This window comes from Sinocyclocheilus rhinocerous, unplaced genomic scaffold (assembly GCF_001515625.1).
Source record: "Sinocyclocheilus rhinocerous isolate Xijiao unplaced genomic scaffold, SAMN03320098_v1.1 scaffold779, whole genome shotgun sequence".
Taxonomy (NCBI): Eukaryota; Metazoa; Chordata; class Actinopteri; order Cypriniformes; family Cyprinidae; genus Sinocyclocheilus; species Sinocyclocheilus rhinocerous.
In genome coordinates, this window is record NW_015652150.1 from 1008623 (window position 1) to 1025388 (window position 16766).

At 36.4% G+C, this 16766-nt stretch overlaps 1 protein-coding gene across 1 annotated transcript in view; it reads right to left on the bottom strand.

Annotated features, from left to right (window-relative positions):
• The window catches only part of LOC107713796 (neural-cadherin-like), a gene marked incomplete at its 5' end in the record, with an annotated part of 118895 nt that overhangs the window by 41531 nt on the left and 60598 nt on the right, over window positions 1-16766 (bottom strand). Inside the window, 6 exons of the mRNA XM_016519407.1 lie at window positions 313-455; window positions 1672-1921; window positions 6246-6357; window positions 9860-10064; window positions 11621-11846; window positions 15380-15568. Coding sequence (XP_016374893.1) covers window positions 313-455; window positions 1672-1921; window positions 6246-6357; window positions 9860-10064; window positions 11621-11846; window positions 15380-15568 — 1125 coding nt within the window. The remainder of the gene's footprint in view (window positions 1-312; window positions 456-1671; window positions 1922-6245; window positions 6358-9859; window positions 10065-11620; window positions 11847-15379; window positions 15569-16766) is intronic.

A 16766-nucleotide genomic window follows, 5' to 3' on the forward strand; every position in this document is an offset into this window, starting at 1 on the left:
GACTGAAAGCGCACAGGCAGGCAGGCATGAAAACAGACAAACACTGCATTCACACACAAGTGCACACACACACAAAAAAACAAGAGCTGTAGACCAAAAACAACACAAGTGGTGTTTGCTTTTCCTACAAATACCACAAACGTGAGTTGAATGATGGATTAAAAGCGCGTGCTGAGCAGACAGGAAGAGGAAACTCCTTTTTGATGGCTTTGGATGTTCTTTTTAAAGACAGCATCCCCAAGGCCTTGTACCGGATGCCTGGACGCTGTTACCAGAGCAGCGGGCTTTGAGCTTGGATCCCACTTGACTCACCCTTCTGGTTGTCCAGCTCAAAATTGCTGTCTTCGTTACCCCCAGTGATGGCATACGTTACGCCATCCCCGTCTGGGTCTTTGGCGTGCACAATGGCCACTAGCGTTTCCGGGCCGGCATCTTCTGAAAGAAAGGTTTTATATCTGTAGAAAGAGGGAGACAGAGAGAGATAGACAGACAGATCAGGCTCAGAACATCACAGACCCACCATCTGCTTCCCCTACACGGCCTCTGAAGCGTATCCCAGGGCGCACACAAACAACCACGCGGTCCCTGCACTGAGAAGAACCAGAGCAAATCCTAACATAAACACACACACATACTGCAGCTCTAATGATGAAACACCACCACCACCTCCTTTATGTGTCTCCCGAACTTCTATCAAGGGAGATGATGTTCTCAAATAGAGCCCTATGTGTGTGTGTGTGTGTGTGTGTGTGTGTGTGTGTGTAGACAGCTCGCTTGCTTCAGTGTGACTGTTGTCTTTTTGCTGAATCGGACTAAATGTCTGCCTCTCCTTCTGGCTACATTCAATAAATGCCAGAGCTCTATAGCCTGACGCTCAGCTTTCTTGGGACCCTCTGCTTGCTTCTGCTCTGATGAAATCCCATTGTGACGAAGAATGAGTGTAAAACTGTATATACTTAGGCACTCCAAAGAGATACTAGGAAAAAAGAGGGGGAGAAAAAAAAGGAAAACTAAAACTAAAATAGAACAGAGAGAGGTATGAAATGTGTAAGTCAAATTAACATAAACTCAAATTACTATTTAATGTCCATTTATTTTATTTTTTATATATTATTTGTAGATATTATTTATATATTTATTTAAGTAGCTGTGAAATAAGTGGAATAATGTACAGTCATTGCAAAATAAACACCAATTTTGAAGCCAATGTATCTTGTTGAATGAATGAAATGAATGAATGAAAATCTGCAAAAACTAATTATGTGAGAAGAAAGTGATTTGAAAGATCATTGGTCAATTATACAGTTTTGTATTTATTATATGCAAACATAATTTCAATTTTTAAATGAAAAGCTGGTAAAGCTAAATGAAATTAAAATATATATCAAGTTAATAATAGATTAATATAAGTTAATAAAGTAAAGTAAATAAATAAATAAATTAATATATGAATAAAATAATAATAAATAAATAAATAAATGTTTAATTTATTATGTGAGAAGAAAGAGCCTGTGCAGTGATTTGAGAGATCAATGGTTAATTATATAGTTTAAGTAGTGATTATACACAAATATTTGATTGCAGATTGTTGTGACTGACCAATCAGAATCAAGCATTCCTGAAAGCTTTGCAATCAAAAGGAAATGGAAAACAGACAGAAAAGAACCATACATAGTTTGTGAAAAGACAGGGGCTTCATCGTTGACGTTGGTCATGCGGATTCGGATGGAGGCTGTGCCTGTGCGAGGGGGCGCTCCCTTGTCCACGGCCACCACTGTGCACTCGTACATGTGGTTGGGTCTCTCATAGTCCAGCCTCTGACTGGGGCTCACCACTCCCTGAGATGAGATGTCAAAGTCCACACTCTGGATGAAGTAGGACAGTTCTGCATTCAGGCCCGTATCACAGTCCCGTGCCAGAACTAGAAAGAGAGAGAGAGGGACGAAAGAGCCATGTTAAACTTCATGTCACATTGACTAAAGGCAACAGCTAGCATTAACATAGCAGTAAATTGTGGTGAAGGCAACCTTGGTGGAGATCTGCTCTGGGTCAGGCACTGAAAACAAATGACAGTTCTTAATCATCTCTATGCTTTTCTCAGACAGTTGTGTTCTCATTAGGCCTGGAATGTTCTGATATGGGGGTATTCACTATCAATTACAAGCTTTAATGTCACTATGCCCACTGCTTGTTTGAGGATGGATTTGTTTGTGTTTGTGTGTGTGTGTGTGTGTGTGTGTGTGTAACACCGTGTCCTAACCATGCATGTACATGTTCCCAGTGTCAAGTAATTTGAAGTCACAAATTCAGCCAGAAGATACTTAATGTTTAATTAAATCAAAAGAAGAAAATAAGGAATTGCATTTTGCATTAAAAAAAAAAAATTGGGGGCATGGGGGTTATTTATTTATTTATTTATTTTACAAATTTGCATTTAGATTTAGTAAAATATATATTTAATACATATTGAAGTTAAAATATAATGACAAATGAAATATAACTAAACAACTAAAATAATAATAAAATCATTTGACACACAACCAAAGGGTAAAAGATTTGTACATGTTTTTGAATCAAAAGCCTGTTATGCTCACCAAGGTTGAAAAACATACTGTGGAATATTATTATAATTTTAAAAAACAGTTTTCTATGTTAATATATTTTAAAGTCACATGTAATGTAATCAACAGGAATAAATTATATTTTAAAATACAATATATTAACAGTTCTTTTACATTTTAATAATATTTCACAATATTGCAGTTTTTACTATATTTTTGATCAAATAAATGCAGCACTGGTAAGACACTTTGTTCAAAAACAACAACAAAAAAATCTTAATTTATAATAAAATAATGACTTTCGGTAGTATATATACATACAATTATATATATATATATATATATATATATATATCCAAACTCTCAATATCATATATACAGTATTTCTGCAGTTAGAACTTCTTGTGCTAAGTGCTTTTTAAATTGTATACGGTGTCATATTAATAGAGCCAATATTAATTAAAACTATGTAGCAGAGGCCAATTCTATATTTGATCAATTTAAGTGCCCATCTGTCAGTGGCACGGCGAAAAGCTGCTGTTGACTGAAGCAGATCAAAAGTAAAAGTGGAGGAAGGCTTTGCTGTCATTAGGCACACAGCCAAAGTCAGGGTCCTGTATCATTATACGGCAGGCAAGCTGTCATCACACCCAGTCAGCCAGCATACTCATTTACTACAGCCACATGACGGCTCTCCAATCTCCAAGGCAAATAGCTAGTGCCCACAGATGTAGCGATGTTCAGCAGAAACCCTCTTTCTCTCACAGTTAAGCTGAGGACTTGTTGCGGCTGTTAGAAGCAGGTGGGTAAGGGTGGGTGTCAGCGCCCCACACGAGTATAAACAAGTTTCGGAGCAGCCGTGAACGCATGTGAAGTCATACGGCCAGGATTCAAACAGAAGGTTCATTAAAAATACAAGTCCTAATACACTGTCTCTTAGGGCTACCTATTACCATATTTAATGCATGTGAGTGAGAGACCAGGGCTAAATTAAACATACCAGTTAGGCGGCTTGGGAGAGAGAAAGAGAAAGAGAAAGGCTGGTGGACTAAGGTTGGGCGAGTTTTAAGTGCGTTGCTTCACCATGCGCTAAATCCTCTCTGAGAAGTTTTCCGTGTGATAATTGGAGTGCATTCTGCACTTCTCTTCCTGCTAGGCCCTATTAAAAGCCGGCACCCAATTTACAGTCTAATCCCGTTTTAAGGTAAACAACAATAATAATCTCTCCCTTCTGCCAGGCTTCGCACAGTCAACGATTGCGCCGTGTTTTTCTTTTTTCTTTTTCCACTCACAACAGAACACATTTGATAAGAAAATAACATTCCCAGCTGGTGTTTGTGTGAACCTGCTGCTTTTACATGTTGAGAGAGAGAGAAAGAGAGCGAGGGAGACGAAACGAGAAGAGAAAGAAGACACAGAGACAGAAAAAGAAAGTTGCTTTGCGTACCGCACTAAAACAGAAGAGCCAACTGGAATCAGAGGCAGGAACCATTCTGTTTGCATATGGTGAACAGTTCTTGTTTTCACTGGGTGCAGCGATATGTAAACATAATTGAATTGCATAAATGCAGTTGGCATTCTAAATTTGTGCATCTGCCCCACAAAGCGTGCGGTCTGCCTGATCTGATTCACTTCTGTTGCTTGTTGCCTTGCTTTTCTCTCTTTTCTGCTTCTTTCCATCAGTGTCGTAGGCTTGTGCATAACAAAGTCTAAATTAAGAATAGTTCATCACTGAGAATTCTGCGGAGAAGGTGAGGAGCTCTTTAAAACGGTGGGCAGCGCTGGGGCATCGCACAGCTTTTCGATCTGTGATGAGCACTGGATGAGAAGAATTTCCTGGCTGCTGAGCACAAAGCTTCTGTTTGATACTAAGATAACTATTAGATTGGAGATTGTTAATAAAAAAAGGACACATGCATGTACTCACACATACAGTCGAACAGGTACAGATCATGGTCAATTTTACTGAACAAGACATTTGTGCATAAATTTTGCCTTTTTTTTAATTTTTATTTCACATATATTTATGTTGTAGTTTTTCAGTGTTTTTTAGCATGTTGCTATGTGGTTGCTAGGCTGTCAAAGAAGTCCAGCCACAAGTCTCTTTGATATTATGGTCTGTAGATATGCCTCCTTCTGTGGAAGTCTATGAAATTTTTACTAGAAACACACAACATGTTTCCATATGGTACCATGATGGTTAGCCTTCAATATGAGAGATTTTTGTAATTGATCAGTATCAGTCAATACTGGATATATAGCATTACATATTCAATAAATGTTAAGATTGTCTTTGTCATCATAAAACACTTAAAGTTAATCTTCAGAAAAAAAATAATTTAAAAAAAGTTAAATATTATCTTTAGCAAATCTCAAAATGAATATTCATTTATCAAACTGAATATTGTCATATTTTATGCCTATTTATACTCCTTGCTTTTAACTGATTTTAGTTTTTAGTGTTTTATTTTTAATTTTAATTAGACAATAGTAAAGTTTTATTTTATATAACCTAGTTGCAAGCAGCACACCTCTTTTTAACAAAAAATCATTCGGGTCTGTAGAAAAACTGGTATGGGCTGAGTTACTAAAATATAAAGGGTTAGTTCACCCAAAAATTAAAATTCTGTCTAATAAAATTTTGTCTAAGCCAAAATTAAATCTGTTCATCATATAAAGTGATATTATCTCTTTTTGCAAAACTTGAATTGAACTGCTCAATTCAACTTTTGGACATTTTTAGGATCTTCTCAGTTTTGGTTACCTGCACTTTTAATGGAGTGACAGAAACCTCTCAGGTTTCATTAAATATATCTTAATTTGTGTTTTGAAGATTAAGCAAAGTCTTATGGATTTGGTACAATGTGAAAGTAAGTTCATTTTTGGGTGAACTGTCCCTTTAATAATGAGGGTTAGAGGTTTGTTCAAATCCCAAACACTAGCTATGAGCAACACTAATAGTAATGCCTGTCTTAGCAAGCACCACTAATTAGGGCTTATGAATATTTATTCAAACAACTAATGCACTCAAACCTCTTTCTGAAATGCAACACGACATCTCGTTCATGTTTTTTTATGCTTCTAAAACACCTTCAATTACAGCGATAAGATCACAGATGGGGCCGGCACAGAGAGATAAACAGGTCCCTTCCCATTAACGCTTGTATTTTAGAGAAGGAGGTCAGGCATGCCTCTTCTTCAGAGCTGCCTTTCACTATCAGACATGATTATCTGAAGAAAATGGAGGGGGTCGCAGCCCCCCACCTGGCCACATCCGTTGCCACAGTGGAGATCTCACCTCTATTGCTGGGTCACAGTCTCCAACCTGTGGTTATAGAGCCCACAACATCAGTAAAGACACAAAATGGAGCGCTGATGGTTTTACTAGTTTGACAGAGCTAGTCAGGAGGAAGAGAGATTGGAAAGGAGAGGAAGACGGGGGCAGAAAAGCTTCTCTGCCTGGAAGCCACCGAGGTGGCTTTGATTACAATCCATTTACCACCCAGAAATCGCTGCCATAATGAATTATTTAATAATTACAGAACTGAGTTGAAAAGACATTCACCCCCGCAGAGCAAGCGGCAACAGCACCTGCCTCAAGAGTGGGACTGCCGGGGGAAAAACACGGACAGAGAGAAAGAAAGTGAGACGGACACAGAGACAACTCGAGAAACAGACACTCACCCTGCAGTAAGGATGTGCCAGTAGGGGTGGTCTCAGGGACATTGTCTCGACTGTAAATGGAGTGCATAAATTCGGGTGTGCAGTCATTCTCATCTGTGATGTGAACCACCACCTGCATAAGTAAGAGAATGAGATAGAGGAAGAAACATTATTATGTGGACAAGTATTTAAGCATAAACAGTCAGTCCCCAAATAAAGTCTCCTCCCAAACACCCACACAGCTTCATCACTTCATAGTCTATGGATTTTAGTCAGGTCTTTAAAGCAACAAAATGACTAGTTATAGATAATACTAGTAATAGATTTCACTGACGGGTAAGTGCAGAGGCATTAACCATACATTTTTCTGTCTTTTAAAGAATTATAAGAACATTAATGCACAAATAAAAATGTTTTCCACAACGCTGACAGATTTCAAAAAAAAAAAAAATAATTTTTTTTAAATAGTATCTGTTTGATTGTTTTAAATGTCCTCAACATACTTTAGGAACGTTCAAATAAATAAAGGATGCTAAGAGGCATTAGAATTGAAGACAAAGGGAGTAAATCTGGAGTTTTAAAGTGACCAGCAAATATAGATGAGAGAGACGAAGTGTGGACACATTTACCACTGTTCTGCCAAATTTTGTGGATGAATAAATTTTTTTCACATTAATTTTCTGCACTGACCGACAGTTTGAAAGTGACTTCTGGGTGAACAGTGCTTCATGCATTACTACGCTATTTCCAGTGGAATTTCACTGAAATTTCATTAATGAGAACACTAAAATAGCTCTTGCCACAGAACTTCTTGTGATGCTGGATTCAAAATGCCAAACAGAACAATGCTGAGAGATCAAAACAGAACAAGACAGAACATTTGCAAACCAGCTCATAAGAATTATATATAATGATTATTTATATCACAACCTCTGTGCACATACTCTCCTTACTGACCTTCAAGGCAAATTTCTTATGGCTGCATAATGATTACAAACATGCCAATATTTACAGCATTGTGAGAGTAAGTGAGCTACAAGCAATTATTATTAATCACTTGATTGATTGGTTTGAAAACTTTCTATTTTATTGTTAAAATTCAGTAAATGACAGACAATTTAAGAAAAAAAAGGAAGAAAAAGTTATTTGGTCAACCAGCTTCTTCAGAAAGATGGCTGACCTCAATATTTGCATGGAAGGCAATCTTTAAAACAAGGATAAAACCCTGCATGAGCATGGACAAATTTAGTGTCCTGAGTCACTTGGCTTTCTGGAGGCTTTCGGTTAAGAACGGAGGCATAAGAGAGAGGAATAACATTAAAAGAAGAGGCCGAAGCAGAACAGAACAGCTGTGGCAGAAGCCACTGAATGCAAATGGCTCAACCACCCCACAAACACACACATAAACCCCAGTCAAACTCAGTGTGTAGACTTTAATGTAGCAGATCTCAGCTGAAGCTCAGATGATAGCTTATGGAAGGGCTCTATCTACATTCAGGTTTCTCTCTGTGCAGCGATTTGTGTGCATTGAGACAGAATACTGGCACAGGATTTGACTTTGTCCGAACAGAGGCAGAGGGAAAGCAGGGTACGTGTTCTCAGTGGGAGCGTTAGTCATGGTGAGGGTGAGTCCCGCAGAACTGCTTATCTCAGAGGAACAGCACTGCCAAGAGGGAAGTTCCTTACACGTAACACACACGGCACCATAGCTGACCATACAGCTCTGAAACCGTCAGACCAGAGCCTTAAAACCCATGTTGCTCTGCATTATGGGTTTCTTTTTCTCTCCAGTTGTCCCTCAGGAATCTGCCCAATGAAAGAGAATTTTCTGTGTTTGTTTCATAGCTGTTGGAAGTTGAATATGGCAGTAATGAGTCTGAAGTCTGCTGCTGGAGGAGAAACACTGCTAATAACAACAACAACAACGGGGGTCTAAACGAGATGAAGAGTCTTAATGTAGAGCTTTATGAAATCATTTTTCACATGCTAAGAGGGCAGATGCTCATTCTTCGCTCCTTTTTTCTTTTCTTGTTTCTTCTAGTCTCCTCCCCTCTCATTTCTTATTTTCTCTTCTCTGTTTCTTCTTTTTCTTCATCTAATCCCATCTAGTCTTATTTCCTCTCATCTTCGTCTTGTTTAGTCTCTTCTCTTCTCCTATTGTCATTGACTCTAGTCTTATTTAATTGTTTAGCCTCTTCTCTTCTGGTTTCACCTTGTCTCTTTTCTTCCCCCCTTGCCTTGTTTAATCTCTTCTCTTCTCATTTGATCTAATTTCTTCCTTTTTGTCTCTTCTAGTCTCATCTCTTCTCTTGTACTCTCATTTTGTCCCATTTCTTCTTTTCTAGTCTCTTTTGTTCTCATCTATAGCCTCATCTCTTCTCATTACCTGTCCTTTCATCTTGTCTTTTCCTGCTGTCTCATCTCAACACATTTAGTGTCTTCTCGTCTCATCTCATTTAATTTTCTTGTCTTATCCCTCTTGTCTCATTTAACTTTCTTATCTTCTTGTCTTGATCTTCTTCTTTTTGATCTTCTTCTTCTTGTCTCCTCTCTTCTGGTCTCACCTTTGTCTTTTTCGTCTCTTATTGTCTTATAATCTTCTAATTTCTTTATAATAACTTTTCATCTGGTTTCATTTAATCTTTTCTGGTCTCTTTTGGTTTGTTTTGTCTCAACTGATCTCCTCTCTTGTTGCATCTCATCTCATCTCTTTTTCTTTGCTAGTCTCGTCTGGATTGTTTGTCTAATCTCTTCTCTGTTCATTTAGTCTTGTCCAGTCTAGTCTCTTCTGGCCTTGTCTCTTATCTTCTCCTCTTCTCTCATTTTGTTTCGTCTCATCTCTGTTCTAGCCTGTCCTACTCATGGAGTCGTCTTTACAGATGGTGTAATCATTGGGCAGTGACTCTGACAATTATCTAAAATGTGCGAGTGTGTGTGCTGGCGCAGACACAGTTACACATCATTGTGTCTCAGCCAAGTCCATCAAGATGACTCAATTATTGTGGAGGAACTTCTGCCAAACAAAGAAGATCAACATGGAACAACAACAGTGTGAGCAATACGCACACACAAATGGATATATTTTTGAGCCTCTAATAACGGCAACAACAACACAATGGGTAAAATACATCAAACATTTGTCATATTTCTTTGCCTTTTTCGCTTCACTTCATCTTACACATAAAGACACATGCACCGCTAAGTCTCATAAGTGGTAACAGCCACAGCTGTGTCGTGTTTCATGGCCTCAGTGCCACACACAATCTCTCATTAGTGCTTTTCTGCTGATATGTGCTTGCTTTTGTTTGTGCTTGCGTATGCCTTCATACATATGTGTGCGTGTTATTGTGTGTATCAAAGCATATCCACCTTTTACCTCTGAAAGAACCAGATCTGGTTACCTACAAGGCCTCGAGGTGAAGAATGATTGACAGCCACACATACAGCATCTTAATGTCAGGCTTAAGACGGTTTATCTTATTAGGCATGTGAGTAAAAAAAAAATTTAAGTGGGAAAAGAACAAGACGACAAAAAATCAAGCATGTTATATTATACTTCTGTGCAAACTGTACTTTTGGACATAAAAATGGTTGAAGACCAAGGGAAGGCCCCGTTTAGATAAACATGTGCTTACTTCTGCCATGTTGCTCAGTCCTGTATCTGGTTCGGAAACTCTGACTTGCAGGTGATGGAGATGTTGTCCACTCTCAAAGTCCACAGTGCGTGTCAGGCTGAGTGCACCACTCTCTTGGTTTATGCTGAACAGGTTGCTTGGGTTCACCAGCAGCATATAAGACAGAGTCTTCCTCTGGAAAGAGATAGCCTGGACCACCGCCACCCTACAGACACATCAAGGAAATAGAATCAGTGCACAGGCCAGCATTTCATTTATACACTATGTATCCTATGGGAGGATGGAAACTACAGCTCTGTTCCAAAACATTGTGAGCTACCTACTGAGACGGTTTTTAATCATATAAAAAAGATGTATTAAAAATACATAATTAAATATGGACCATTTCACACAATACTTGTGTGTACTATTTAAAATGCTGGGATTAGTAAGATTTTTTTATGTTTTTGCAAGTAATCTCAAAAAGAGTTATTTAATACTGTGAAATAATATTATAGTTTAAAATAACTGTTGTCTATTTTAATAGATTTTAAAATGTAATTTATTCCTGTGATGGCAAAACTGAATTCTGAATCAGCAGTCATTACTCCAGTCTTTAGTGTCACATGATCCTTCGGAAATCATACTGATATGCTTATTTGGACCTAAAAAAAACATGTATTATTATTATTATTATCAATTTCACAAAAACAGTCGAGCTGGTTAATACGTTTGTGTAAACCATGATACTTTTTTTTCAGGATTCTTTGATGAACAGAAGTAAAAAAAAACAGCATTTTTTTTACAGAAATCTTTTGAAACATTTTTATGTCTTTACTGTCACTTTTGATCAGTTTAATGCATCCTTGCTGAAAAAAAGTATTAATTTCTTTAAAAAAGTGCACTTTTTAGCTTAGCAAGATGCTAACATTAAACTAATGTATTTAATTTAAGTCTCATACGCTTCACATGAGAAGTACTGCAGATGTTGCACTGATGTAAAGCGTTTCAAACTAGCCATTAATTTTTAGCAGCACGAAAACTCACAAAATACAAAATATTTTCAAAAGCAATGGCCAGTTTTGTCAGTAAGCCAACCAAAAAAAAAAAAGCCCATTAGTGGCCAAAATTCAGTGACCTGGCAACCTCCTGCCACACAAATGCTGCCAGTGTAAACAAAGCTTTAGAATGCAGCTGCAAGGCAACTTACAAGATTTTAGAATAGGGCTACTGTCTCTACAGTTAAAAATGGGAAATAATGCATGTCTGAGATATCTCAGTTGTTCTTTGAGGCTCGCGTCCCATGTCATCTCCCCCTTCCACACTCTTTAACTTTAATATGTCTCTCTTTTCCTCTCTTTTTAATATGTCTCTCTTTCCATGATTAACTGTCCTCTCCTCCTTCACACAGATTATTATGCTCAGTTCTGTGCCAGTGCCCGAAGGGGGAAGTTCAGACACTGCTCTTCATGTTTATCCAGAAGTTTCTTTTAATAAATATTTGAATTTGAACACGCTTTCAAATTCAGAGCCTGGGGACAAAATGATGCATCTGTGTTCCCCCTCTCTGCCACAACCTCCTCTATTCACTCTGTCCCCCCTCTTTCAACCTCCACTATCCCTCCGGGTGAATTGTTTCATGCAACAGATGACACATAAAGCTTTGGAGTTGCCACGTTCACACAATCCTTCTCTTACTCTCTAATGAGCAACAAATTCTGAATCTTTTTACATGTTGACACACACAAACACGGCCACTAACACACATCTTCCTGTACTCACGCTTGGCCCACCCCAGTGCTCTCTGGGATGTAGATCGTGTAGGTGGTGTTGGTGAACTGAGGGGGCCGGAAGCCAGCTAGTATGAACACAGAGGCGTGCGGACCCCTCCTGCCCTGCGAGTCTACAGCCTGGACGGTCAGTGTGTACTCCTTACTGGGGGTCAGAGGTCGCCCTGTGGTCTTCACTTCTCCTGTTACTCTGTCCACTTCAAATGAATCATCTCCACCTGTCACAAAATACACACCCAATTAATGTAGCAAATAAAATAAAATAAAAGGAAATAAAATTCTAACTTCTAAATTCTAAAATTCTATATTTGAATATTATCTAGGTTTCTATAATTTTATTTTGTAATCTATATTTTTATGATTTATTATTTTTAAATTATATTTATAAATGATATTGTGACCAGTGTTGTTATTGTTAACTAAAATTAAAGCTAAAATCAAGACTACTAAAAATACTTTTCAGTATTTGAAATGAAGCTAAAAATAATAATAAAATAAAATAAAATAAAATGAAATAAAATAAGGCAAATACTTAAAAATATACATATTTTATATACATATTAAAATACAGATTTCCGTCGTTTTATTTTGTAATCTGTATTTTTATGATTTATTATTTTTAAATTATATCTATAAATTATATTGTGACCAGTGTTGTTACTAAAGCTAAAACCAAGACTACTAAAAATACTTTTCAGTATTTGAAATGAAGCTAAAAATAATAATAATAAAAGAAAAGAAAAGAAAATGAAATAAAATAAGGCAAACACTTTCAAATATACATATTTTTATATACATATTAAAATACAGATTTCTGTCATTTTATTTTGTAATCTGTATATTTATGATGTATTATTTTCCAAATTACATTTACATTTTTGTCATTAGAAATGAAGATGCAATAAAATAAATAAATAAAAATAAAAATAAATAAAATATTAGATTAAAAAGGTTAAACTTAAATTTGTAGTACTACATTTAACAATCAAAAGTTAAATTAAAATTAAATAAAAAATTTAACTAAAAATATAAAAATAAAACCTAATTCAAGATATGAATATATACATTAATAGTAAATAAAATAATACTAAAATAACAATTTTGGTAAGCAGAAAGTAACTAATATGATTTCCTTTTTCAAAAATGGTGAATATTTTATCCAGTATATTAAGACACATATTATAGGGACATGAAAATGTATTGTATAGGAACAACCTGCCTAACTTTAAAAATGATGACTTAAAGCATGTTACCAATTTGCAAACATCGTCTAAAAACTGATGTGGCACTTGTTTATAATCACATATTAAAAGAACAACGCTTGTAAAGTTTAGCTCAAAGTGCAAGAGCATTACAAAGACAAAGTCACAAAAGCCTTCGAGTCTTTTTACACACATTAAGTGTGCGGGACCCTTCTGCCAGCTGTGTTTCAGTGCATCTGTGTGTGTGAGGAGCAATATGCTCCCCTCCGTTCCTGCTTCAGGACAATAGCAAGACAAGAGCTCATTTTAACCGCTGTCCCCTTGAGCATGTTGTTATTTGGGAGTCGAGGAAGAGGAGGTGGATGAAGAACACAGCTGCTGAGGCGGAGCAGATCTCCCAGCTGTACCCACCTCGCCTTGCCCTTTCTGCAGCTGCTTGAATGCTCATCTGCTACGAGCAGAGGTTCTGATCCAGAATCACGTTTGATTCTGTTCTTACAAGCTTGCTTCAAATAACTAAAAAGTTGTTGTTAATGGTGTGAAGTGAATCCTAGTCCTATTATGTACATTTTGCAGCTTATTCTGGCTAAGAATTGCCCACTTAGACAGAAAAACGCTGAGCAACCTCCAATTACTGTTTGGTGTTTTGTTTAAGGACGGGTAACTCTAAGAACAAAACTGAAAATTCAGGTACACATTTACATGCTACTAAACAAATGGAAAAATTTGATGATCTAACTGACAACAATGATATCAATGTTATATTTGCATACATTTACATTCAAAACTTTGGGGCCGAGATTTTTTAATGTTTCTGAAAAAAGTCTCTTATGCTCAAAAAGGCTGCATTTAATTGATGTAAAATACAGTAATATTGCAAAATACTATTACAATAAAAAAAAACTGCTTTAAATTTTAATATATTTTAAAATATATTTTATTCTTGTGATGTCAAAACTAAATTGTCAGTCTCCAGCAGCACAAGATCCTTCAGAAATCATTCTAATATGCTGATTTGGTGCTCAAAAATATTTCTCATTATTATTAATATTGAAAACAGTTGTGCTGATTAATTTAATATTTTTGTGGAAACTGTGATCCATTTTTTTCAGGATTCTTTGATAAATACAAAGTTTAAAAGAACAGCATTTATTTGAAACAAATCTTTTCTAAAATTGTAAAGGTCTTTAACATCATTTTTGATCAATGTGATGCAATGAAATATTTATCCTGCATTTATTTGCATGATGAATTATGATAGGTTTGTTATTATTTTACCAACTATATCTGCCTATACTACAAAAATGGTAGATTAGTCATGTCTAAAGGATGCTGTAAAGCACAACATACAGTAGTGCCTGCAGCCCTTCAGCTGTGAAAATATTCATAATATAACATCGCCTTGATTTTGTTATGGACAATTTTTCATTAAAGCATTATTAAGCAAATTCATTAAGTGCCACTGTGCAACATAACATGGCTGGAATGCCATACTGACCAATCAGCATCCAGGAGTGTTCAATGTTCAATTTATTTATAAAGCACATTTAAAACAACTTTAGTTGACCAAAGTGCTGTACCAGAACTGTCCTTATTATAATTTCTGTCATATTTCTGCAAAATCAAGGTCTAAAATCTATGCTTATCTAAAACATTAACACTTTTGTCCTACAAGGACTAGTCATCCATTCTGTAAGTGCAAATCTAGTCTAACTGACAATGAATGACATTCACCTAAAAGACAGATCAAATACTTGGAGGAAGAGCGCTATAGGCAATGGCACCAAAACACAGAGTTTATAAACATCTGAGTGCAATATCACCGGAGACAGAATATTTATAGCAGTCTAAATCCTTATGGACCAGAGAAGTAATTTTGTAATGTCACAACATATCAGATGATGAATGACTAACCATTATGATAGGTTATGATGTTTCTGAAGATGTCCTGGAGGTACAATAAAACTAGTACGGCACACCTGTCCCAACGCAAACATACACTAACACATATACGGGCAGATCAGAATTGTATGTTTAAATATTGTTTAGTCTGATTGCTTCTGACTAATTAGACAGAATTCTAATCATGCCTCAGATTCATTTAACCTTTGTTGCACTCCGTGCACTAAATGAAATCACTTAAACACGAGTGAATAACTATGGAAAAGGCATGGATTACATTAGTGACTTAGCATTTTATGCCATTTCTATTACAGTGTTAACCAACTGGCTGATAAAAAAGACACGTCATTGCCATTGTTTCAAAATAAAAGCATGTCTATGGTGTCCATTATGATTTCATGGCAAACTGCAAAAAAACCCCCCTGATATTTCCTGTCAGTCTTTGAACTTCTCTCAAACCTGAGCTAAATATTCAATCTAAACTATTTCAGTTTCAAGGGGTTAAAATTATTGATCATATAATGCATGTCTGCGTGTGAGACATCAGTCTAATTCCCTTTCCATCTAAAGTGGGCCAGCGTTTTAACTGGCAGAATGATTGTATTGACAGTTTTACGATTATCAAAGAGTCAGCCGATCAAACCCACCATCAACTAAAAGGAAGTGAGCTGTTCCCATGGAGCCATCTCCACTTCGGGCCACGAGCTTGTAGACCACAGAGCCAGCACCAGTGTCAGGACCTACAGCTGCCAGGTAGGGGTAGGGGAACATGGCCCACTGCACATCTGACAGGTTGGGGAGGGTCAGAGTCAGCCAGCACAGGTACCATTCATCACCTACAGAGAGAGAAACAGACAAATATGATTTTAATTGATCACATACCAAAAGCACTTCTTTCACTTGTTTATTTTGGGATATTGTAGAAGTTAGCATTTTTATTGTGCATTTTATGCATTACAATGCGTGAAATAACAATGCAAGTCTACTTATAAAAAGTTAATTCAGTTATTTATCAGGAAAAAATATAAAATTTAAAAGATTCACAAAATTTATGTTTTTTTGTTATGCATTTTATGCATTACAAAACAGAAAATAATGTAGGTCTACCTAGTTAATTCAGGTATTTATCAGGTAAAAGTATAAAACTAAAGGAAAATGTAGATTTTTTTATGCATTTTATGCATTTCAATACATGAAATAATGTAAGTCCCCATAGGAAAGAAAAATCAAAAGTGAGATCTCTTTAACATCTCAAATATTTCTCCTAGACAGAAATGAGGTTACTTTAAGATCGAATGGAGATTTTTGCTTGAGTCTCCTGCTTCTCAAACTTGTTTCCTGAGACAAAAACTCTAACACTCTCACATTTGTCTCATTTAAAGCTTTAGAATAGATCTCAACAGCATCACACACTGCGCTCAGATTTTTCTTTTTAGCTAAAGACTCTGGTGGTCTCACATTTGTCTCCTCCAAAGTTTCAAACAAGATCTCAACAACATCACACACTGTGCTCAGGTTTTTCTCCTTAGCAGACATTGGATCTCTGACATTTGTCTCCTTTAAAGCTTTAGAAGATATCTCAACAAAATGACACTGTGCTCAGATATTTCTCCTTAGCTAGAGACTCTGGATCTCTAATATTTGTCTCCTCAAAAGTTTAGATTAGAGATCTCAAGAACATCACAGTGTGTGATGTTGAGATCTCTTCTAAACATTCGAGAAGACACATGTGAGAGCTCCATCGTCTCTAGCTAAAGGGATAAATCTGAGCACAGTGTGTGATGCTGAGATCTTGTTTGAAACTTTAAAGGAGACAAATATGAGACCACCAGAGTCTTTAGATTAGGAGAAAAATCTGAGCACAGTGTGTAATGTTGTTGATCCACACCATTTCAATCAAAGACAATACATGCATTGTCATATTTGAAGTTGTTTTATGTTTTATTGCACAATGATTTTACAGAGGAAACCATAACTTCTGAAATGTTTAATGCTATTTAAATGATAGTTTTAGTATTTACAATATTAGTAAAA